At 33.0% G+C, this 26,123-nt stretch overlaps 1 protein-coding gene across 6 annotated transcripts in view; it reads left to right on the top strand.

Moving 5' to 3' along the window:
• LOC115210702 (sorting nexin-13) overlaps positions 1 to 25,921 on the top strand; it is a 152,034-nt gene extending 126,113 nt beyond the window's left edge. For 5 of the 6 annotated variants that reach the window (XM_036502536.1, XM_036502538.1, XM_036502541.1 and 2 more), the window contains 10 exons: positions 2,038 to 2,137; positions 4,830 to 4,975; positions 5,875 to 5,979; positions 6,729 to 6,839; positions 12,982 to 13,092; positions 18,705 to 18,773; positions 20,840 to 20,985; positions 22,182 to 22,250; positions 23,747 to 23,859; positions 24,002 to 25,921. In XM_036502536.1, the coding sequence (XP_036358429.1) occupies positions 2,038 to 2,137; positions 4,830 to 4,975; positions 5,875 to 5,979; positions 6,729 to 6,839; positions 12,982 to 13,092; positions 18,705 to 18,773; positions 20,840 to 20,985; positions 22,182 to 22,250; positions 23,747 to 23,859; positions 24,002 to 24,264 (1,233 nt within the window). In that variant the 3' untranslated portion in view covers positions 24,265 to 25,921. The remainder of the gene's footprint in view (positions 1 to 2,037; positions 2,138 to 4,829; positions 4,976 to 5,874; positions 5,980 to 6,728; positions 6,840 to 12,981; positions 13,093 to 18,704; positions 18,774 to 20,839; positions 20,986 to 22,181; positions 22,251 to 23,746; positions 23,860 to 24,001) is intronic. The other variant, XM_036502545.1, reaches the window with a different exon arrangement.
• Positions 25,922 to 26,123: the final 202 nt, after the last annotated feature.

Raw genomic sequence — 26,123 nt, 5'->3', positions numbered from 1 at the left:
TTTTCATTTAGTAATTTTTAACTCCAAATTCTTTCATTGGAATCTATCCAACATTATTTATTTTCTTTCATGATGTCTTCAGATAAGCAAAATATGCTGGAGTTATTATGGAATCTAGTGGTCTATCTAAATAGTGGTTGCATATATTTTGGGGACTGAGTCAAGTGACATAATATTATACTTATGAGCATTTGCCAATGCCATCTAGCAGATTCATCAGGGCAGCCAGACCCAAGTAGCTGAGATTTGATTCATAATATGGAATTACTTGTATGCCTGAAAGATCCTATCATCTCCTGGCTCTCTGCCATGAGTGAGCTATGCATTGCATCTAAGAGCAAGGAACTGTATTACTTAATAAATCATTATTTGAATGTTAGGAAAACAATTTAAGTTGAATGAGTAATTATAAATGTTATTTGTAATGAAGAAGAAAAAAAACAAGACAGCAATAAAATAGAAAGGAAAAAAATTATTTCTTCTAAAAATTGGTGTTAAATCTAAAGGAAAAATATTAACATTTTAATGAAAATTGTTTTTAATAAGAAAATAATTATCAATAATAATACTAAAATTCTATCATACAGTTATAGAATTTTAGTAAACTCCTGGCATTTCAACACTTAGTTGAGAATAAACTCATTAATTTTGGGCCATTACCAATAGTCAAAATAGTGATGGGATGTACATGGTTAATTTTCACGTAGCATACTTCATTATGGGATGTCATAACTAAATTAATCACTGAAATTTAGATGACATTCTTACATTTTATTTATTTGTTTAATCTATCTTTTGTATAGTCAGCTATCACTTCAAATTACAATCATGTCCAATTAGTCTAGTAAATGAGGCCAGCCAAAGATAGAATAATGGTCCTATAATACCACACCACACCATAACTGTCAGAATTTTAGTAATCTCTTGGCATTTCAACTCTTAGTTGAGAGTTAACTCCTTTATTTTGGGCCATCAGATTTTTATTGATTCAGTTTTTGGTTTGGACTCTTGGGGTGAACTAATTAGACCTGCAAGCTAACTCTTGTGGGGGATTTAATTTGGCTTGCAAACTAATTCTTTTGTAAAATTTGATTAGGTTTACGAATTAACTCTTAGGAGGATTTAATTGAACTTTCAAATTGATTTGGATTTTTATTTATCTATTATATTGTTTGTTTTGCTTATCACAGTGGTCTGCCAGGCAGGTAATTTATGTTTAGTTTTTGCAGCTTTAAGTGTGAGAGATAAACAAATGTAGGGTGGTCTAAAAGTTGCAAAGGGGTCTGAAATTGTAATATTTTGTCTTAATTACTTTTTTATTTGTAATTTACAAGATGTGATTTTTCACACCTAATATTATGCAGAACATAAAAGAATTATCAACACTTTCATGACTTTTGAGCCACCCTGTACTTTGGTTTGTCACAGGTATTTTTTTTTTTTTTTGTATACAGTTACACCAGAAATTTTATATTTCTGAGTTGAGCCAATAAGATTTTATCAATGTAGTCATTTGATCTTCTAGAAATAGCAACAAAATCCCTATAACATTGACCCTCTCTACTCTCTTTTTTTTTAAAAATTGGAAAGGCTTATTAAACAATGTAGTTCTTGATATTCAAAAAATGACAGGATGGTCATGTCTAGAACACCTTTGATAATAAATCTGTTGCTTCATATGAAGGCAAACACTGTATTATTATTGAGGTGGGTGGAGAGATAGGTTGTTTGGTGAGCAAGGATGGAAATTGTATGCATCTTATCACTTCAGGTCAGTCTGTACTCTTAAGAAGTTTGAATTAGAGTAAAATAGATGCAATGGAAACCCTGACAAATGGCAAGAAATAGTAGGTTAAATTCTGGATTAATTCAGCTAATATAGATGGTGATGATGATGATTTTAATGATTTTTAACAAATATTCTCATAATTTCTAAGATTTGATATTTTTTGTGTATTATAAGTTGATATTTTCTTCCTTAATCTTATTTTGAATCTTTGTGAAAGATGTATGGTTCTTTTTATTCCCCACTGACAGCCTGATGATTCTCTTGGTGATTCCATGTTTGATGGGTATAGTGAGGCAAGTGTATCTAACTCACAAAATGTTGTTTTATCTGCACAGGTTAGCCAAACAGGTGAGTTTACTACATTTCATTTGGCAAAAAGCATTTTTAACTCTGTGTGTGTGTGTATATATATATATTGCGCAAAATTATAGAAGTACTCTGTACACCTTTGTGCTAGTGTGTAGTCTAATATAAATTTATATACAAAGTACATAAGATTTTATGTATATTTAGAAGCTTTTGTAAAAATTACTTGATACAATTATGATAATTAGAAAAAGATTTTTTTAAAAGTTATTAACTATATAAAAAGAACTTCTTTTATTTAACAGAATGTCACTAACTTATGTGGAAGAAATTTGTATATAATGTCTCATGTGTATTTTGTGTGTAAGCGCTTTCATTTTTCAACTTCAGACACACATGTTCTGGACTAATGCATAAAGAGGAAGCTTTTTTTCCCCCTTTTTGTAACGGTGCTAACTATTTGTAGTTATATTTCAGATTTAGAAATTTTACAAAGTGTTCTTCTTTTGTTTTTCGTAGTTGATCAGTTTCATATTGTAATTTGTAAAAGGGGAATATTTTAAATTGTTGACTATTGTAAATGTTGAATATTTCCAGTTTAGTTTTGAATTTAGAATTCTTCTAAAGTATTCTTCCTTCACCTCTTGAGCATTTTGTAAAAGAGGAATATTTTAAAGTTCTAAATAGTCAATAATTTTTTATATTCCCTTTTTACAAAATAAGACATAAATGATCAACTATGGAAAGCATAAAAAGATTACTTTACAAGAATACTAAATCTGAAACTAAACCAGAAATAGTTAACACCATATAGGTGCATGTGTGGTTGTGCGGTAAGAAGCATGCTTCCTAACCACATAGTTCTAGGTTCAGTCCCACTGCGTGACACCTTGAACAAATGTCTCCTACTATAGCCTTGGGTAGACCAAGGCTTTGAGAGTGAGTTTGGTAGATGGAACTCTGTGTGTGCGTGTGTGTGTATAGGCGTGAGAGTGGCTGTGTGGTAAGAAGCTTGCTTACCAACCACATGGTTCCAGGTTCAGTCTTACTGTGTGGCACTTCGGGTAAGTGTCTTCTATTATAACCTCAGGCTGACCAAAGCCCTGTGAGTGGAATAAGAATAAGTCTTGGGGTTGATTTGTTTGACTAAAGGTGGTGCTCCATCATGGCTGCAGCCCAATTGCCTGAAACAAATAAAAAAATAAAAAAGAATAAAAGAATATGTGTGTGTGTTTGTGTCTATGTTTGTTGCCCCACCTCTGCTTAACAACTGGTATTGGTGTGGTTATATCCCTTGTAACATAGCAGTTCATCAAAAGAGACTGATAGAATAAGTACTAGGCTTAGCAAAAAATTAAGTAGTGGGCTCAATTCATTTGATAAAACATTGTTCAAGGTAGTGACCCTGCATGGATACAGTCTAATGACTCAAACAAATAAAAGAAAAGACTGTTACAAATTAATTATCCCAGAACACATATGTCTGAAAAGTTGAAAATCAAAAGTGCTAACACACAAAATACACATTTGACATAATATACAAACTGTATAGAAAACTTCTTCTACAAAGGTTAATAACATTCTGTTAAATAATAGATGTTCTTTTTAAATAGGTAATAGCTTTAAAAAATCGTTTTCTAATTATATGCAATATAAAGTTGTGAGGTCCCTTTTAAACTTTTAGCCTTTAAACTGGCCATATCCAGCCAAAATATTCTATGTTTTATGTTTAAACTGGCCAGATCTGGCCTCTTGTACCTACTCTACAGTGTCATTCTAAAAACAGTGGTATGCATGGGCAACTACTGGTCTTCCATAAACAACCTTGCCCAGACTTGTACTTTGAAGGGTAACAGTCTAGGTGCAATCCCATAGTCATTCATGACAGAAGGGAGTCTTTACCCTTTTCATTTGATAGAGTAATCTGAATGCTAAAGAGTTAATTCTCTCTAATGTCATGAAGAAATAAATCCCATACACTCTGTAGAGTGGCTGATGATAGAAGGAGCATTCTGCCATAGTTACCAAACCAAACAATGCATGCCAGCAGCAGCCTTCAGGATAAGTAGTGCCAAATAAGAAATGACACAGACAACATGTCTAACCTATGCAAGTATGGAAAGCCGACATGGTAACATAATGATGATTGTGAAAGGCTGGTGTATGGTTAAGTTTCATTTTGCAATGATGTAGTTTCAGGTTCGGTCTCACTGTGTTGCACTTTGGCCAAGTGTCTTCTGCTATAACTTCTGGCCAACCAATACCTTGCCAGTGAATCTGGTAGTTGGAAATTGTTGTAAGCCCATCATATGTGTGTGTGTGTGTTTGAATGTCAATGGATTCATTTGAGTGAAATGATGATATGTTTGCATTCCTTGTTGATGTTATGACTGGTTACCCTGCACCATTTGTAGACACATGGAATAAAAATGGTGAAAGGAGGAGCATCCAACTATGCATAATCTGGAACAATTTTACTGGATCTTTTTCATATTCTGCTCTCCTTCATGGCTGGAGTTGTCTTTAGGAAGATCATGACTTTCTTCGAATATTTTCCTAAGCCAATATATAAAAGGAAATGTCACTCTTTTTGTCTGCTGTCTACAATTAAAAATGTAAAAAGGCTATTGGAGCTTCTTCTGTCTACATTTTGTTGTTCCATGTTTGTTTATCATATTTGTTATTGCTTTTTTTTCTGTTAGTGTGTCTCATTTGATGCCTCTGTTTTAACTAGGTATTGTAAAAGAATCTGAAAAAAGTGGCAAATCTTATGCTGTTTATGCTATAACAGTTAAAAAAATTCAGTCAGATACAGACATGTGGGATGTTTATCGCAGATACAGTGATTTCCATGACTTACATATGATCATTACGGAGAAGGTTAGTCTTGTTTTAATTTTTCTTAAAGTACATTGTTTTATCTAAGGCAGTGGTTCTCAACATCTTATACTTATGGACCTCTTTGATTTCTATTTTACTCTACTGGACACCCATAGCTGTTCAGTGTATATTTTAAAAGATCCTACTATATTTTTACAATTAAATATTGTTAGGAATTGTATAAAACATTAAAATATTTTGTGTTTTGTAGAAGTATAAGCAATTTGTTGTAGATAAATTTTAACAGCAAAATCTTATATGGACCCTGGTTGAGAACCACTGATCTAATGTTTAAAGAATTAGCTAGCTTGAAGCATATTGCAGAATGGAGAAGTAAAATGTTTCCTTCTCACCTCTCATCTTTCTGCTTTACTTCAGCTAGTCAACAAGAAAGACTATGTACCTTATCTTTCCAACAACCACCATGCTGAAGATCCCAGAATGTAGTTGTAGAATTTAATCTACATTCAAACTTGCATGCTTATATATCATACTGCTAGACAATACCAGTGAACTAAGAGCTAATGTACATAGACCTTATTTAACTGCTGAACCAACATTAGAATATTTAAGTTGCACAGTTAGTCATGTGATTTAGAAGATGAACTATCAACTGAATGGGTTTCTAGCCTTTATTTGCCAGTTCAGTAGTTAACAGTGTGAAAAATAAACCTCCAGTGCAACAGGCAGGTTTGCAGAGAAATCGTAATAGATATTCTAACATAAAAAGAAGAAAGCCATCTTTTTATAATGATGACTGAAAAATAAGTCAGGCTTTCACAAGTGGTCAGATCTACCATATTCAGGTCTACTTATCGTCACTAATTGTCCAGTTGCCAAAATAAACGTATACATTTTACTACTACTACAACATTATATCATTATTTATTTTCTTATAGTATATACAAATACCAGGATTAATGCTCCCAGGTAAAACTGCTTTTAAGAATATCAACAAAGAATTTCTTGAAAAACGGCGGAGAGGTCTCAATGCTTATTTACAGGTAAGTTAATTATGTTGCTTATTTGTTTTGTAATAGATTTTAATTGTGAAAATATACATGTCTTTGATGTTAAAATTAAAAATGTAAGTTTTAATTTCATACTTTTGAGATCAAGTTTAAAATTCACATTAACGAAAATATCCCAGTCTATGAAAACTATGCTATAAGTAATGGTTGGATGCAAAAAACAATTTCAACCCTTTAGCATTCGGATTACTCTGTTAAATGTGAAGCTTATTTATCCACATTGTTTTGAATTAATCATGCATCATCTCATAGCATCAAGATTTCAATGATGTGATTATGTATTTTTAGAATGACATTGTTGGGTAAGTGTGAGAGGCCGGTTTGAATATAAAATAGGTAGAATATGTGGGCTAAATATGGCTGGTTTTAAATGCTAAAGGATTAAAAATACAGATGATGATCTTATTCTGTTTAAACTAAGCTGGAATGTACATGCAAAAATATTATAGTGAATACTTCATTTGAAGTATTGAAGGTGTAACTGCAAGGCCAGAAAGGAAGCATCCTAAGACATGCTAATCTGGAAGTATAGATCACATATGATGTTTTATATAAATCTATGATAAAGGGACACACAATGCTACTGTCGGAAGCCAATAAAAAAGAAGTAGAATAATGTTGGATTGTGAGGCCCAGAATTAAACTGCAAGTTCAAAAGAACTATATGATGCTATATCAATTTTTTTTTAATGTGTCTAACTTTGCTATGCTTTGTTTTGTAGTTCCTCATGAATGCAGAGCTGTGGCAATCATACCCAGGTTTAGAAGATCTGGTAAATCAGTTTTTGGCACCTGGTCTTTGGGAGAAGCACAAAAGTGAGCTGGCTCGTAAGGTTAGATATTTTTCATTTGATCCAGTCTAATTGGCAAGTGAATATTAAAATGTTTTCAGTTAGCATTCAACATATAAAAAACACAGTTATGTAATATTTGTTATTAATCTTTCATTCTAGGTCCTATTTTGTTGCATAGAATAATAGAATTTATTAGTTGCTTATGCAAACATAACTATAGTTTCTTATTTATCCTAATGACAGTTCTTTTAAAACTTAGACATAACATTACTAATAATAAATATGCATAAAGGAGTCCAACTCCTGCCAGCATGGACAACGGATGTTAAATGATCATACACCCATGCATACATACATGATTTAATGTCATAGACTAGTGTATGCATTTATATATATATATATATATATATATATATATATATATATAGTCACGTTGCCATGTGAAGTAGTGTGTATATCACCATCGCTTTTTATGTCCACTTTCCATGTTCAGCAGGCCTCAATGGATCAGAAGACCATGCTCCAGTTCTCAGTTTTGGTTTGGTCTCTACTGCTGAATGCTTTTCTTAAGACCGACCACTTCTGGGTTATGGTGTGCGTTTTTACGTTACACCAGCACTGCTGAGGTTGTCTTTCCCACAGCATAACTAAAGACTTCTCTCAACCCTTGCTTGATTAGTTAACAACTTTACAGGTTTTATTTAGTGACTGCTTTAATCATGCCAGTAGCGCAAGTGACATTGCCTTGTTACTCACAAAATAAAAGTGCTGCTATGATTGAAAGAAGGATAGGAAAGAGAGTGATGACTTTAAGTGAGGTGTTGAGAAAAGTAGTTATTGTATGATGGGGAGAAATGGAATCATTTACATTGTTGAGTGTGTTGGATGGAAATGAGCAGTAGAGGAGACAATGTTGAGAATGGAAATGATGGAGGAGACCTAAGGAAGGGGAAGAGTACATGTATGTGTATATATGGTATTTATTTATAAGTGCAGTATGGCTGAATAATTAAGACATTCACTTCACAACCATAAGGTCCCAGGTTTCATCCCAGTGTATGGCATCTTGGGAAAGGTCAATCCTTACCTTGTGAGTGAAAACTGGGTAGATAGAAACAGTACAGAAGCCACTCAAATGGATTGTAGCCTCATTGCATGTACTGTATCACACTGTTCTTTCTGAGTGTTACATTATGCCTGTGGAATATTCAACCACTTCAATGTTAATTCTGGAGCAGGCTATTCAATTAATCAAATGACTGAACAATGGAAATCTGCCACCACCATCACCACCACTACCACACTCACATGTATGTGTGTATATATTTATTTTCATGTTTGGATTAACTTTATATATATATACATACACACACATATACATACATATATATATATATAAACTGGAAATAGGGATTCAATGAATGAAACTGTACTCATGGTAAGCTCTCCACAATGTGTTCAGCTGTCGAGAGAGCCAAATATTACTGGTAAAATGTTCTGAAGCACAGTTTCATTCATTATATTACAATACAATTCTGTGTGTACATCTATATGTATACTTATGTGTGTAAGGTGCTTTAGCATCCATGATATAGCTGGATACAGATTTTGAAACAACTGTAAACATATGGAATAAATATTTTGATCTCTCTTGTCACCTAAATTTGATTATTTTATATATGCTTGTGTATATGTGTGCATATTTATATATAAAATTCTAAAACATTTTCACTGGTTCCAACTGTGGGTATGTTGAAGCACAGCCTTCAAGGATTTAGTTGATCATATTAACCCCAGTACTTATTTCAGTATGCAATGAGCTCCTATACAGTTTCTGTTTACTAATTCAGTTTGCAGACATTGGTAGGTCCAAGACACTTGTACAAAGTACAATGTAGTAAGACTGAACTCAAGGCCAACTAGTTACAAAGTGGGCTCTGTATTCACATATGCAGATGTGTGCACACATATATTTATTTATAGTTTTATAAGATAAGCTCCTCTAATATATTTAGTCTAAACCAAGACAACGGACTTGTTTCCTCTGGGTATCCCCTAACATTTGAGATCCTTTTAGTAATAGATTTAAAAAATAAAATTTGGGTGGTACAAAAATAATATTGGCATCTGTTAACTCTTTGTTACTGTGTAACTTACCTATTTTAAGATTTTGTAGTTGTTTTTACCTTGTAGTTATTTTGTTTTGTTTGTTTGATTGTAAAGGACACCAGTAACTCACTATTTCGCAAATAAAAATTATATAAATGCTGTAAATAATTGTTTTCAAAAACTGCATGTGTATGAAAAGGATTTGAGTTCTAAAACTTTTGGTTTCAATCACAATTGGAAATGCTCATGGTTTTTTTTTTTTTGCTCATTGGTCACAATTAAGATGATAGTTTCTCTAAAAAAAAAAAGGTAAAAATAGCAGTAGAAATGTAGGGTCAATAAGTTTCACCATAAAGGAGTTCAAAAAGTGGTAAGAACTTTTGAGAGAAATCTTCTCCAATAAATGATATTTTGGATAAGGTTGCATTTTGAAACTTGTTTGTAAAATCATTTGTCAAATTAGGATTTTCTTTTCTTGCCATTAATCTGTTCAAACATTATCCATTGCAATCCATATTGTAGATGTTGATTTGTAAATGTTAATGGCTGAGAAGTTTTAGACTTAATTTCAAAAGTATTCCAGCCATGATGATCCCATATTTTTTCTAGTCATTGTGCACCCTAGACTACATTATTCATTTTTTTTTAAGACAATAGGGTGTGATTTGATTAATATTCAACTGCTATCTCTAGCAGATTGAGTGATACCATAGGGGCACCTTTATTGGTGAGGTTGTTATGCAGCTGTTTACAGTGTTGTAATATACTCTTGAAAATTGCTAATCAATAAAAATGACTATCTAAATGCAAAAGAAAATTCTTTTACCATTTTTCTTTAATACACATAAAAAACTTTCCTTACCATTTATATGAATAAATATGTATGATTTGTATTAATTCAATTGCTGAAAACTTTAAACAAAATAAAACTTCCTTCATTAAAAAGTAAGCAATAACACTTCAACCAAAATGAAACCTATACTGGTATCATATATATTTCTTTACTACCCACAAGGGACTAAACACAGAGGGGACAAACAAGGACAGACAAACGGATTAAGTCGATTACATTGACCCAGTGCGTAACTGGTACTTAATTTATCGACCCCGAAAGGATGAAAGGCAAAGTCGACCTTGGCGGAATTTGAACTCAGAACGTAACGGCAGACGAAATACAGCTACGCATTTCGCCCGGCGTGCTAACGTTTCTGCCAGCTCGCCACTCTGTACTGGTATCATATAATTTTCGTTGCAGACTAACATCATCATCATCATCGTTTAACGTCCACTTTCCATGCTAGCATGGGTTGCACAATTTGATTGAGAACTGGTGAATCAGATGGCTGCACCTGGCTCCAATCTGATCTGGCAGAGTTTCTACAGTTGGATGCCTTTCCTAACGCCAACTACTCTGAGAGTGTAGTGGGTGCTTTTACATCCCACCAGCACGAGGGCCAGTCAGGCATTACTGGCAACAGCCATGCTCAAGTGGTGTTTTTTACATGCCACAGAAAACTATTATACCTGTCTAAGTCATGCTATTAATTTTTCAGTTATTTATAATAATAATAATTATAATATATTTGTTTGCATTTGATATTTGATATCTTATTTCTTATATCAGATCACTAAGAATGAAATGTCCAATTTTGAACTGAAAGTTTATCTCAACAAAAAGCAATGCAGTTTATCAAAGTATGCACCTAATCAAAGTATGCACCTGAAAACACAATTTTGTTATTTTATCAGTAGCTTATTTATACTGGCAGCAAAGAATTCTGGAGCACTAGAGGTGATGAAATCATAAAAGGCTGTTTTTGTATCTTCAGATTTGAAGGTTTTTTTTCTTGCAAAAAGTTGTCTGATGCCTGGAAAACATGATTGTCAGTTGATGCATGGTCTGGTGAATATGGTAGATGACAGTATTTCCAAGTTCAGTTCCTACAAGTTGAGCAGTGTTCTTTGTGCAATGTGTGGTCAAGCATTGTCTTGCAAGAAAATTGGCCTGTCTCTATTGACCAATCTCAGTTGTTTAATTACAAGTTCACTCATGATTTCATCCAATTGGTTGTGGTATGCATCCACTGTAATTGACTTACCAAGTCCCATGAAATTGTAGTGGATGACACCAGTGCTGGATCACCAAACAGACACCATTAGCTTTTTTTGGTGAATATTTTTGGGGGATTGTGTTTTGGCGCTTTGTCTCCATCCAACCACTATGTAGTTCACTTGCTATTGTTGGAAAGAATCCATTTTCCATCACATAACAATATGATGCAAAAATAGTTCACTTTTAAGCCGTGACAGCAAAGAACAAATTTCAAGATGATGTGTCAATTGATACTCATTCAATTCATGTGATACCCACTCGTCCAGCTTCTTTACCATGCCGATTTGTTTCAGATGGTCCAATACAGTTGGAATCAAAACATCAAACCTTGCTGCTATCTGACGCATAGTTTGAGATGTATCCGCTTCCACTACAGTTTCCAGTTCATCATTATCCATCTTGGTCTCAAGTCTACTGTGGAGCTGATTTTTCAAGAGTAAAGTCACCAGACTGGAACTTCTCAAACCATCGACATACAGTGCACTCATTTGCCACATCTTCACAAACACCTCATTGATGTTTTGAGCCGTCTGGGATGCTTTGGTTCCATGACAGAACTCATATTCATAAACAACATGAATTTTTGATCTATCCATAGGTTCACAAAAATTGATTTACAAGAGAAAACTCGCAATATAATCAGACACCATGAATTGCATTTTGAAAAGTGATGTAGCTCTTCAATGTTGTTAAACAAAGATTTGTCAGGATAAAACATTAGAGTTAACGATTATCAAACTTGGTGCATAAGAAAATCAGACAGTTCATTCTTTATGATCTAATATTTACATTTTAAATGTTATGATATAACTGTCTGGATTGATATTAATACACAGTGAATTTGAAATTATTTAAATATCTTTTTTTGTATGTAACCTGTTTATTTTAAATGAACCTCAGTTATTAGTATGTGATACTTTCAGTTTGTATTTTTTGCACATGTGATTTAACACTTTTTTGCCTTTTTTTATCATTTATGTATGATATGTTTCTTTTATTTTTATCTTGATATATTCATAATGCATTCCATTTTGTTGTGTTTGTTGTAACAGTTAAATGCCTGCTGTCTTTAATTACATAGAAGAGGCACTGAGCTTTCAATGTTTTGGGCAAGAGATTTCTTATTTCTTCCCCAGCAACTCAGTTTTTTTTTTTTTAATGCTTGTGCATTTGCTTTTTTTTATGAGAAAAATGTTTCATTATAAACTTTGATTTAATTCCTTTACAATCAGCACAGTTTCACTTCTATTTAAGTCAAGGTCACCAAGCAGTCATCATATATAAATGGATCCATATTGCAGTTTTTACACTTTTGTTGGGTGGTTTAGTCTTTAAGTGTTATCGTATTTAACCACATTGAAATTTACCATAGTATTTGGGTTACAGGATAGTTGTATTAAGTTAAACATGCTGAATTACTACCTTCATAAAAGCAAGTTAATTATTATTTCTAATACAAGCTAAACTAAACTATTAACTTACCTCATAAACTTACTTCTTTAATACTTGATACTGGTTTTGGGTACTATAATTTATAATGCAGAAACTGTATTTCTTCCTTGGAATATCTCTTCCTATAAACTTTAAACCTGTGTGAATTGCACTTCACTTAAAACCAACTCTGTTTCTTTTTCTTCATTTGCATCTGCTAATCCTACCAAATAACATAACTGGAAATTGAAACTAGAGAAAATATATTGGTATTGCAATGATGCAGTAGAAATCTCTATCATTGAACTAACAATGGTGTCCTTTCTCCTACAAAAGCATACTAACCAGCCAACAACAGCCAATTAGCCCCTAAAAGTTGTTTGTTGTTGTTGTTGTTACTACTACGACTACTACTACTACTACTACTACTACTACTACTACTACTACTACTACTACTAACTCTTTTTTTTTCCTCCATGAACACCAACCCAATTTTTTGTTTTGTTTCATGCACTACTTTCCTTACAGATGGAAATTCTTGTGAATCCTCTTCGTAGTTCTGTGCGGACTGTTGGAACTGCTGTCAAACATATGCCAGACGTGGCAGAAGGTGTGGGCAAGTTGTTTAATGTCAAAGGGGTAAGATGTACCATTGTACTAGAGAATATAGCCATTTCTAGTAAGTCATATCAGATCGGAAACCAATGTTCAGAATTTAACCTATGATATATGTATATCTGGTGATTCAGACTTAAGATGATGATGTAACAAGCAAAAAGTTCTCTTAGAAGATATTTGATGATGTAGAAATCCCATATATACACAAACTTGAAAGTTGAAATGCATTCCAATTGCCTACACTCCCAAAATAAAAACATCATGTATTCATATAGTTGTTTACTAGGATTTAGGAAGATCTTAAGATGAATGTTATAAACAAGACACTAGAGGTCATTGACATTCCATTCATTCATCTGCCCTTGCATCACATCATATTTGCTCTTTGAGTCTTAAGTACCTCATTTTGACACTGAGAAAAATGAAGTTTATTGCCACTTTTGGTGATATAAAACATGGTCCTTTTTTTTATCTAAAATGTGGCTGTGTCATTTTTGCATATTGTGAATATTATTGTACCTTTTATTCTGTTAAGGGTTGTTTGTATTACAAATTTTGTTTGTGTATGTGATGGTCTTTTCTGAGCCTTGTCTGAGCCAAAAAGGGTTACCATCATTTCGAGTTTGGTTGTGAAGTCAGCTCAAGAAACTAATGACTTCAAATCCAAATACCATTATCATCACCAACTTCATTATCATCATCATCATCATCACTAATTTAATGTCCATCTTTCCATAGGTTAGATGGATGCTGAAAGAAAAATCTTTCAGTCTCAGCATAATAGTAAGGGCAAGAGTAATTTTAGGAAATACATTTCAGTTACATATATCTTTAGCTTTTAAGATAAAGAGCAAATGAAGAAGATGCTTAGTCTTACATATATTTCAGCTACATATATCCTGCATTACTATTTCCCTAAACATGAACAATATGCATTTAAAACTCTCAAAGTTAATACAAATACTACATCTCACAATTCTTAATGATTTGATGATTCTCTTGGTCACCTCAAATTAACAAAACTGCATCATAAAGACTAAAAGACTTCACTTCCCCTTCAGAATAAGAAAATACCATAGAACTTGGTTACTCTCTGTAAAGCAAATGTGACCTTCAGTGGTATATTGTTCACATATCTGGTAAAGCTCTCCTAGCCCTGCCACCCAAAGAAACCAACCATTTGGCTGATTAGGAAAGACCCACCTACCAACAGACTACAATTGCTGTCTTAGACCATTGTTTCTTCTCAGCCTTTTGTACTGTTACTATAACAGTCTTTGTTCCATTGAATTAGCACATTATGTATATCCACTACTCAGACCTGCCCAATGTCAGCCAGATTTTTCTTCATTTCTACATTAAAGGGATGCTGAATTCCTTGTAGAAAAATTAACAGGTCTCTTGTGAAGGTACGTGGCCTTGTAGTTATGGTGCTGAAATGATCATGAGGTTGTCAAATCAGTCTCTAGACTAGGTAGTGCATTGTCTTTGTGCAAAGCATCATATAATGTGGTTTCAGTCTATTCACCTGAAGATGAGTACCAGTCATTCGCTGGTACAGCCATCTTTCCCTCTAGCTGTCATCTCTGCTGAGAGAGCCAAGAGAGTGTCTGTGACACCCCAAAGCAAGTATGACTTGATAGCACGTACCAAGCTTTTGCTAATTGTTTTAAGGTGTCACAGACGCTCTCTTATCATATATGCTAGTTGTAGCACATTGGTGAATGGTTCTCTGCCACACAGCTATATGACAGTACTGTCCAAGATATGTGAGCAATAATTTGAACATGGCACCCACTTTCACTATGAAGACATTCAGCAAATGAAGAGAAGTCTAGTGTTTAGGGTGCAGTTTTTGTTATATGAGATTTCCACAAAACATCAATTATTGATAGGCTTGGTAGTTGTATCTTTGCAGAGTTTGGACTGTATGTGGTTCAGGCATTAGAGAGGTATAGTGTATGACTGTCCATGACGTATGTTCTGCAGTAGTAAGTTGTAAGTAGGTTGATTAGATTAGGAAGGGGCTGGATGATTTGAGATATATTCAGTTTAAGGGGGTCAAAGTTATTTGAAGTTTACATATATATTAAGTATCATATGTCAAGAAAAACAGTTTAGAATGGAAAATATGGGTTACGGTGTAAATATGATGTAGCAAAAATGTATTGCATATACATTCAAGCTGCACCCATATTTGAAAAATACCAATTTTTTTCAATATCATGCATCTTGTGGACAATAACATTAGCGATTATAGGTTTGCAAAGAGCCAACCTTTAGTTCACTGCATTTTAGATGATAAAAGTGACAAAGAAGTGCAGAACTGAGGCAAATAATTATTACAAGTTATTTTTGTTTGATGAATTTGCTTTTGGCAATTTAATTGATGTGTACATTTTTTGTCATACATAAACACACACACACACATACAGTAATGCCTCGATATATGAGTTAATTTGTTTCCAGAGACTGCTTGTAAAGTGAAAACTTGCAAAGCAGAGCAATAATTTTCCATAGCAGCAATGTTATAAATCATAATTCATTCCCAGAAAAATATTTTACCTATAAAATTTATAATACTTGTAAATAAATGGCAATGAACAACAGTAGAATGTAAAGTTATTTTATGCAAAGTAAAAAGAATGTCAAGATCATTTATAACAAAAAAAACTTATAATCATTTTCACTCGCTCTAGACTCACACACACCATCACTTGTAGTTGCAATCGCCAGTTCACAAGCACTCATTGATGGACTTGTAGATTTCTTTTTAAAAAACAAGTCTAGAGTTATTTGCTTAGAAGAAGCATTTTTTCACTCCCTATAAATTTCTCAGTAACATGCAAAAGCATTTGTTATAGTAGTAGAAACTTCTGCACTTGGTTCAAAATTTGGATCTTGTGTTTGAAAAATAAACTTGTAAACATGTGTACATATATATATATATTAAAATGTTTAAGGAAGAGGAAATGTTAAAGTTATAATTTTCATAGCTTTCTAAGACAAATAAAGCAACGTAAGGAAAATGAAGTAAATTGGTTCTAAATAAGAATCAAAATTAAATTTAGAATTCAGTTTCTTGGGAGTTCATCTCTAATACTTATTCCTTCCAGATACTACGTTATTGGCCTATGTTAGAATTAAAATAAAACTAATCGGGACATATTAACTACTAAGAAATATCGTTCTTGAGAAATTTTTTCCATTGATTATAAATCATAACCATGAAGAATATATTCATTTGGTTAAAAAAAAAAAAGGAAAGCAAAGAATGAAAATAAAATTGTCAGGATATTTTATTTGATTGAAATCATTTCACTAGTTTTGTATCTCTTCTGAAATTCCACCACAGTCTTTTTGCAAAATATCAATGGTCAAAATCCATCAGTCATATTTACATCTCATTGCTACTGACTCTAAATCCTCCTCCTGCATGAATTCACCATTCTCTCAAACACCTTCAGTAATACTTTTGACTTAATCTCATTCACAATGTGATTTTCTCTCTATATTTTTCCTCTTCATTCACACTGCTATTTTCAAAATCAATTTTTTTCTACTCATGTTTCACAGGGCACAAAATTTCTTTAAAATATTTTGTTTTTAGCTAGTTGTTCTTTAACTGAAATTCCTCATTCTTGGTTTCTTAAAATGATATTCTTTTTTCTTTTATTTGATGCTGCATTAATATAGATATTTAAAAATATAACCAGTTTTTAAATTAGTTACTTAGATCTTCACCTCTTCTTTCATATTTAAATGTTTGCCAGGGCTGCTTTAATAAGTACAACTTATTAAAGTATTACAAGACACTAACCTTGTCCATGCACACGTGCACACAAAACTGTGTGCTGTTTAATTCTAATTATCTTGTTAGGGAATTATATATAATTGATGTTTGAAATCTATTTGATAGTTTGTTGAAAAAAATGTTTCCCTTCTATTCCAAAAAGTATTGTAGTTATGAGAAGACAGCGTTACCAGATTAAAACTTCTGTATATGAAAATATGTTTAATCTTTTTATATAGAAACATTTTTTTAGTTAAAAATCAAGTTAATATTAAAAAAATGCTAAGGAATCATACTTCTTCCTTATCTTTATTTTAAATGCTTGCAACAAGATTAGGAATATATTTTCATATAAAAGATTTATGGAATTTCCTGTAACTGATGGGTGATTAATTAAATTCCAAGCAATACAAGAGCAGGCTTAGTTGCAACAGTGTCTTAATAACACAGCATAACTATTGCTGTTGATTCATAAGATCAGTGCTATACTAACATACAGACTGGTCTATATACTAACACGATAACATCTTGAAGGTAGTAAACTTAACTTTGCCTCACCCTCATGAGGGTTTCTACATGGTTAAACAACATGTGAAAGTATCTATTTTGAGCATACTGCTTGAAATAACAGTGACATTTCACTCAAATTCACCATACCATCTTAGAAATAAAATGACTTATTGAATAACGTAGCTGCCGATATATTGTTTCAAAGTGAGATGAGATGGGCAAAACTAGGATGCTTTTATCATAAATTTGATTGATCAGAGCTAATCTGGGGGTAATTAAAAAGTAACCTGCCCAAAGTATCAGCCAATACCTTCAATAAACTTTCTGCCAACTTGATTTAAAAGTAGAGCAAGAAAAGTAAATTGGCTTACAACTACATTTTGTTTGCATGCTATTGTTCCACCCAACTTTTCATATCTGATATTCTAAAGAAAGCCTTATCATATCTGTGGTGTAAAGAATGGTAAAATAATATATTTAGGATCTACAACAGTGTTTCTCAAACAGTGCGCAACAGTGGTCCACAGTACTGTGGTACACCACAGATTTTTAAACTTATAATTTATGGCTTTAGAAAATTTTTACTTTAGGAAAGTAATGCTTGAATGTCGCGAAAAAGCATCTTAGTCATAATTCATTTATACACAAGTAAGATTAAACTTCGGCCAGATTTCAGCAATAGTTTTCTATGTTTTACTAAATTTTTAACTGTATTGAGAACCACTGAATTAAAGGAATCTTCACTACTTTGATGCTTTAGGACTGCTGAAGTAGAGCAGACAAAAAACTACTAAACCAACAACAATGTCTATGAAAACCCCGACAATACCAAACTTGCAAGGACATAACTGTGCTGATAAATATGTTATGATGGGTTTACTCTGAGTCAGGATAGCAAATCTTGACTTTGCATATAATGGTAGACTTAAAAATACTTCACTAACAGTATTATAGTAAAGTCACCACAGATGTAGATTAAGCACTTGAGGTAACATACAGATATGGTCTTAAATCTCAGAGTTTTAATGACAATAGATTATCACTAACCTAACAGAAGAATAAAAGACAATATTGCACTAATGTTAAAATTAAATCACTAAACTATTCACTATTATTAGATAGGCTTTTTTTTTCTATGCTTTGGTGAGCAATTTTCTTTTTAATTTGTGCTTTACTTATGCAATCATTTTAGATTGTTTGTGCTTATGGATGTAAATCTGTTGTAAATACCATGTTAGTTAGTAGTTATTGTAAAAAATAAAAATGTCATTCACATTGTTAAAAAGACTTCATTTTTGCTCTGCTCATGAATACTCAATTTCTCTTATAGCTGACAGCTAACCTACCTCGTAGTGAAGCTTTGGATAGTGGCAAAGTGGGTGCTGGACTTGACCCAGATGTAAGTACACATGAAACAACATTAGATTCTTTCATTGGAATCATATTTATTTCTTAGATTGATTGAAGGGCAACATATTTGTTTGAAAATACAGTCAATTGAAATAAGTCCAGTCTATACCTTGTTCTTATATTTTATGGACACAATGACACAAATATTAATTTCCAGTGGTATTTGAACTCTGAAACTAGAGGTACAAAGCTAAACTTCAGTATGCATTTAATCTTATATTTAATTGTTTCTGTCACTTTTTCCTTCCACTTAATAATTTCTTTTAATTAGGAAGTACAACATCAACAACAATAATTGGTTTCTGATTTAGGTACTAGTTCAGCAAGTTTTGAGGGGTGGGTTGCCACTGACTCATATTTAATCAACTTCTGAGGGATGAAAAGTAAAGTTGACCTTGGTGGGATTTGATCTCAAATCAGTGATGACACTAAATACAACATGATATTTAGTACAGTGCTCTATCATTTATACCAGTAATAATGTGTTTTTATTTTTAACATTGACAGAAGACTACATATTGGATGTTAATTAAATCAGTGTCAGAACAGACAAGGCACTTGTTTTATCAACCCAGAAGGTGAAGGACCTTCATGGAAATATCTGACATGGTCTGAGATAGATCCAGCTGGTTTTCTTGAACATTTTCCTAAGCTAGGATGAGTGTTGGGTACGTCACTTTGAGCCAGAGACAAAGTGACAATCCATACAGTAGAAATACCCCTTTTCACCTGCTCCAAAGAAGGCTAAGATCATTTCATCTTCAGGGAAGGTGGTGGCCTCAGTTTTTTTGGATGCAAAAGGGATTCATATAAATTCTGTTGCCTTATTGGGACCAATTTTATCTATCTATACAATGAACAGCAAAGTAATCTTTGATTGATTACTCTATTCCTGCCAGACTATCTAGTCTAATTATATGGATAATTAAACTGCCAAATTATTCATATAAATAATTATTGCAGCCCTTTATTTTTAAAATCCTTGAGACAGTTAATTACATGCAATGATCAATCAATACAACAAAGAATATATTTTTCAACTCCTGATCAGCAGACTACATATTTTCCATGGAGATCTTTTGTATATTGTCTTTTGAAATAACTTCAGTAGTAACAATGAATAATTTATTTGGTTGTTGCTTGCATATATGCTATTTTAATTAAATTACTCTCTATATCAAAATATTTAGTTTTTTTTTTTTTTTTTTTTGTCTTTGGTCAGTAAGTGTTATTTTTTATTTGCTTCTGTCTAGAAATCAAAAGAAACGACCACTATTCTCTTAAAACTTTGCCTTTGTGACCTAAACACCTGGGTTTTGAAACTGACCTATTTTCCATTACATTTCAGACAGATTCAGCATTAAGTTGCTGAAGTAGAAATATTATAGCAAATATTCTGCTCAATGCCACAGATTGGCTTGTCAGTTGCTTGAACTTAACTACTTTAGCATATTCCTTAGTGGCTGACACTGTGTGCATCTCTGATGGTGTGCAGTAGTAGTAGGGGAGCATCATAGCCATGTGTTTAGAGGGATTCTTTGGGATTTGAATAAATGTAACAGAAGTAAAGTTTGAAAGAAACATTAGCCATTTTTCATACTTTATAAGGGTGAGCAAATAGGAAATAACAGTTGCTACACAAGGACATAAATTGTATTACATAGGGTTATAATTTTTTGTGAGAATTTTGAGCAGAATTGTTAAGCAGAAAATTACATTCTGTTCAAGCCTGAAGTATGTAGCTTGGATGTATATCAAATTGTAACTAATTAGCAGGCCTTAATTTATTAATTTGTTAATCAAACATCTATGATTCACGACTGCATTATACACTCCATAATAATATGTTTACTTGTCAGTCAAGGAATGTTACGGTTAAGAAGAAAAATGAGCAACTGAATGAATATAAAAGCCGTGTTTATATTGATGAAGCTAAAGTTTATGTAAGAAAGTTAATTTTTATGTAAGTGTTTAGCTTAACATTTTGTCAATGGATGAAAAATTACAAGTAATCTAAAAAAACACTACTTTAGAAGACTTGTTTGATAATTTCAGGTGGGAGAAAATATACCTCTTCGTATTCTTTTGTTACTGATGGATGAAGTTTTTGATTTGAGACAAAAGAACCAATGGCTGCGCCGTCGACTTGTTGCTATCCTTCGACAGTTAATTAAGGCCACCTTTGGAGATATGATCAACAGGTGATTTTTTTTTCTTTTATGGTTTTATTTTGTTTGTTTTTCTAATTATTTTTTTGTTTATTTTAAATATTAGAGGCACAGGCATGGCTGTGTGGTAAGAAGCTTGCTTCCCAACCACATGGATCTGGGTTCAGTCCGACTGTGTGGCACCTTGGGCAGGTGTTTTGTACTATAACCTCAGGCCAATCAAAGCCTTGTAGGTGGATTTGGTAGACAGAAACTGAAAGAAGCCCATCATATATGTATGTGTGTATAGGTGACTAGTTAGATAAGTGCCAACACACGAAGCTCTCGGACCTTGCGTCACTGTTACTTCTGCTAAATATTAATAAAATGTGTGTATATCAATGTATATGTATCATTGTGTCCGTGTTTGTCCCCTCCATCATTACTTGATGGTATGTTGGTGTGTTTACGTCCCATAACTTAGTGGTTCAGCAAAAGAGACTGATTAAAAAGTAAGTCCTATTGTTGATTTGTTTGGCTAAAACCCTTCGTGGTAGTACTCCAGTATGGCTGGAGTCAAATGACTGAAACAGATGAAAGAATAAAAGAAGAGCAATTATACTCTTACTCTTTGACTCTTTTACTTGTTTCAGTCATTTGACTGTGGCCATGCTGGAGCACTGCCTTTAGTCGAGCAAATCGACCCCAGGACGTATTCTTTGTAAGCTTAGTACTTATTCTATCGGTCTCTTTTGTCGAACCGTTAAGTTATGGGGACGTAAACACACCAGCATCGGTTGTCAAGTGATGTTGGGGGGACAAACACAGACACACAAACATATAAACACACACATATATATATATATATATATATATAATATATATATATATATATATATATGACAGGCTTCTTTCAGTTTCTGTCTACCAAATCCACTCACAAGGCTTTGGTTGGCCCGAGGCTATAGTAGAAGACACATGCCCAAAGTGCCACACAGTGGGACTGAACCCAGAACCATGTGGTTTGTAAGCAACTCCTATGCCTATTTTTTTTTTTTAATTTGCTGTTGGCTCACTTCTCTGTTTCCTTTTTCCATTTATCTATCCCCCATCTTTCCCTCTACTTGTTTACTTATCTATTTGCCAAATGGCCTTCTGTTTCTGTTTTTCTACTTGTGTGTATATCTGTTCATTTGTACCTCTCTGCTATTTCTTCATTCAGCTAATTTCGGGATATATTTTTTTTTCAGAAAAATAGTGGAACATGTTGATTGGATGACATCAGCTGAACAGATGGCAGAATATGTGAAGACTTTCAGGTTGGCACTTTTTTTTTATGGGAACTTGCAATAAGATTGACCTTTAGTATTCAGATTTCTCTGTCAAATGTAATGCTTATTTATTTATATTGATATGAATTAATCTTGCATTACCTTGTAACTTTGAGATTTTAATGATGTGATTGTTTATCATCATCATCATCATTTAGTGTCTGCTTTCCATGCTGGCATAAGTCAGATGGTTTGACTGAAACTGGTAAGTTGTAGGGCTACACCAGGTTCCAGTCTGATTTGACATGATTTCTACAGCTGGATGCTCTTGACACCAACCACTCCATGAGTGTAATGGGTGCTTTCAGCTTGCCATTGGCATAGGTACCAGTTACGAGTCTTCTGAAGCATGGCATATCGCCAAAGGTCTTGATCACTTATCGCTGCCTCCATGAGGCCCAGTGTTCAAAAAGTGCTTTTTTTACATGCCACTGGCACTGGTACCAGTTACATGACACTGGCATCAGCCACGACTATGATTTCATTTAGTGTAATGGGTCTTTTCTGGATGATATTGTAGGGTAAGCATGAGAGGTCAAATCTCGTCAGTCTAAAGATAATACAGGTAGGTTATTTTGGTTGGATATGGCCAGTTTGAAGATAATACAGGTAGATTGTTTTGGCTGGATATAAAGGGTTCATAGTTAACTTTTAGCACTTGTGTTATTTTTCAATTTTAATATGTATCAACTGTCATTAACAAATACTTACTTTTCCATAATGGTACGACTTGGTTAAATTTCGTAAATATCTCGATGATGTATTAATTCAACTGTAAGAACCCCATAATCTAAGATCCGAACTCACTGATTCATCATACATTTGTTATTTATTCGTGTATTGCCATTGGGTCCTTCAACTGTAAACTCACAACACTTCTTCATCTAGAGTACATCATTTATTGACATTACTAGTCTGTATCAATGTTGTCATATCACTTGTATTTATTGGCTAATACCTTTTGATGCCTTATCACATTTTCAATTTGTCCATACTACTCACTTCTATTTTCTATAATATAGCTATGTGCATTTAACAAGTCATACTAAATTGGCTTCTGTCTATTCACTCAACATTCCATGCTGTTATGGTAAATGATTTTGTGTCATTTACAGACACAATTCTAATATGTCTCATAGAAAGAAGCAAGCTCTACAATTTAAAGAGAGAGAAAGATGTTATCAGAATTTCTTTCAATCCTCTCTAACAGAAGCCAACACAAAATCACAAACTCTGCTTATGTCACTTTAGAGGAAATCAACCCTACTTCCAGTTAGTCTTCTTACTATTATGTCCTATTGAATTAATGTGTAAAGAACTTTTACACATTCTTATTTCTTTTCTCTTGATATGTTTCAATTTTCTTTTGGCAACATAAGCTATTGATCATTGTTAATATTTTCTAAAAAGAAAATAAAAATTCTATTTATATTTTTTTTTAGTTTAAGTTCTTTAACATTTTTTGTGCATGTTCTTTTGTTTAGAGATTCTTTTTGGCCATACGGTTCCCTTGCTGACAGGAATCCTGCAAGAGATGAAAATACCAAGTTGCGAACTAGAGTTGTGTGCAGGGCTAGAATGCTAGGTAGCATTCCAGGTGAGTAACTATTTACACAGATAGATAGAAAGGAAGACAGACAAATACAAGACTAGAATGTGTAAATTACTTTCCAATTATATTTTCTTTGATCTCTGTTGCTGATGTACTTATTCTAATTGTGTCTTTACTCTAATTACAGATGAAATGCGCCATTTAATGGGCAATGAAACTGTGAAGATAGGCGTAGTCCGTGTATTTAATATGTTCCAACACAAAAGCCTCAATAAGCGTTTAGTGTACGTCTTCCTTGAAGGAATGCTGGAGACATTATTTCCTCAAAACAAATTCAATGAAATATTCCATAAGCTACATTCCAAATCGCAGCGTCAGAAATCCAGTAGTTGCAACTCTTCAAAAGATCCTCTTCGTAGACAGAATTCAGGCCAGTTAGCAGTAAGATGACATGGTTGACAATCATCAGTATTTTCACTTTTTTTTTCACCTCGACCTTCCCTCACAGTGACACAAGTATCCTCAGAATTTTTCTTGCTGGCAATGGTTAAGGTATTTATTAAGAGGATTCTCTGTGTCTGTCAGTCGGTGTTGCTCAGTCTTTCCAACGTCTGATACTGATTTGATCTATCATATCAAAATTCTTTTGAGATGAGGACAGAAAAAAATCATATTGCCAATGTAGACTAGTGAGAACTGCTGGACATTGACTGGAAATAAATCCTTCCTATTTTGGAGAGAATTTTTAAACCAAAAATCTTTTAAATTGAAGAAAAAAGAAACAAGAAACAACACTCCATAGAAAACGATTTTTCTTTTCAATTCTTAATTTTTTTTACTAATTACTCGCACACCTTCAAAACAAAAAGTATTAAAATCAATCACAGTCATTTGAAGGGAATAATAAAAAACAAAGAAACATTTTTCTTTTGAAAACAAAATTCAAATGAAGAAGATATATGATAATAGCAACTTAAATCACAGCCCGTGGTTTGTTGCTTTATCAATGAAAAATTAAGTGACTTCTGGAAATTCTGGCTGAGAAATGAAAGCATGTTATTTGGAACAGAAATGGCATTATTTTAGATGAATGCTGAATATTTTTTTTTTACCTTTTTTTATTTTTTTTATGTGTGATTGGTGAGAGAAGTAATGAATTTTCTATGACCCTTATAATAATACAAAACCAGCTGTCTTAGATTTCCTCCCTCCATATGCATACATATACACACACAAACACGCATATATATATAGGCATGCCTGTCTCATACTTGCAGTCACATGCACACATTTTAAAAAAGAACAGTAAACACAACACATCAGTTAGTAATAATTGCTTTTAAAATGAACTCGTCTCTTATCATTTTATGACGGAGCTAGAGTTTAAAAAGAGAGGGCTTTGTTTCTATATAATTGGATATAGTTAGGTTCCTTTTAAATTGTGTTCCCCGTGTCATGTATGTACTTACATGTATATGCCTGCATCTATGCATATATACACACATGTATTTATATGTTTGTGTATATTTATTTGTAGGTGTTGATTACTTTTTAATAACTTATATCTTAAAAGGTTTATGACTTGATTCAGTTGGCATTATTTTTAAACATCACACCCTCATTTATTTGGTCATAATTTCTACAACCTATGTTCCACCACCTTCTGTTTATCTTTCATTTCTCTAACTGTCCTCATGAAATTGAAGAAATTGATTCTTCTTTGGATTGTTTACATTTCTAAATAAAGAAATGAGCCTTTTATTGTATCTGCCCAGCTAGAGCTTACCTGGGTTTCAACAACTACTACAGTACCAACATCATATGTTCTTTGATATCATCATATATATATTTAAGGAAAAAAAAAAATTTAATTACCATTTATAAAATACATTTTTCAAGAAAATTTAGCTTTATTTAACAATTTTTTTTATACATTCCATTCTTTGGTCGAAGGCCCAGGTTCTCGATTTAGGGCAGGGAGAATACCCCAGACATGTGGGGGAGAAGTGAGGGATAAGTTTAGGTAATGGGAAATAATTTATGTCAAAATCATGTGCACAGGAATAGCTGTGTGGTTAAGAAGTTTGCTTTCCAATGCAATGTGGGTTTGAGTTTAACCCCACTGTGCAGAACTCTGGGCAAGTATCTTCTACCATATCTTCAGGTTAACCAATATCCTGTGAGTGGAATTCAGTTGGCAGAAACGCAGAAACTTATGTGTGTTTATATATATGTCTTGTATATGTATATATATATATGTCATAATATGTCTTATATATGTTGTATATGTCATATATTTACATGTCGTA

The sequence above is a fragment of the Octopus sinensis genome, linkage group LG1, assembly GCF_006345805.1.
Source record: "Octopus sinensis linkage group LG1, ASM634580v1, whole genome shotgun sequence".
NCBI classification, from domain to species: Eukaryota; Metazoa; Mollusca; class Cephalopoda; order Octopoda; family Octopodidae; genus Octopus; species Octopus sinensis.
This window is presented reverse-complemented; position numbering and strand designations above follow the sequence as displayed.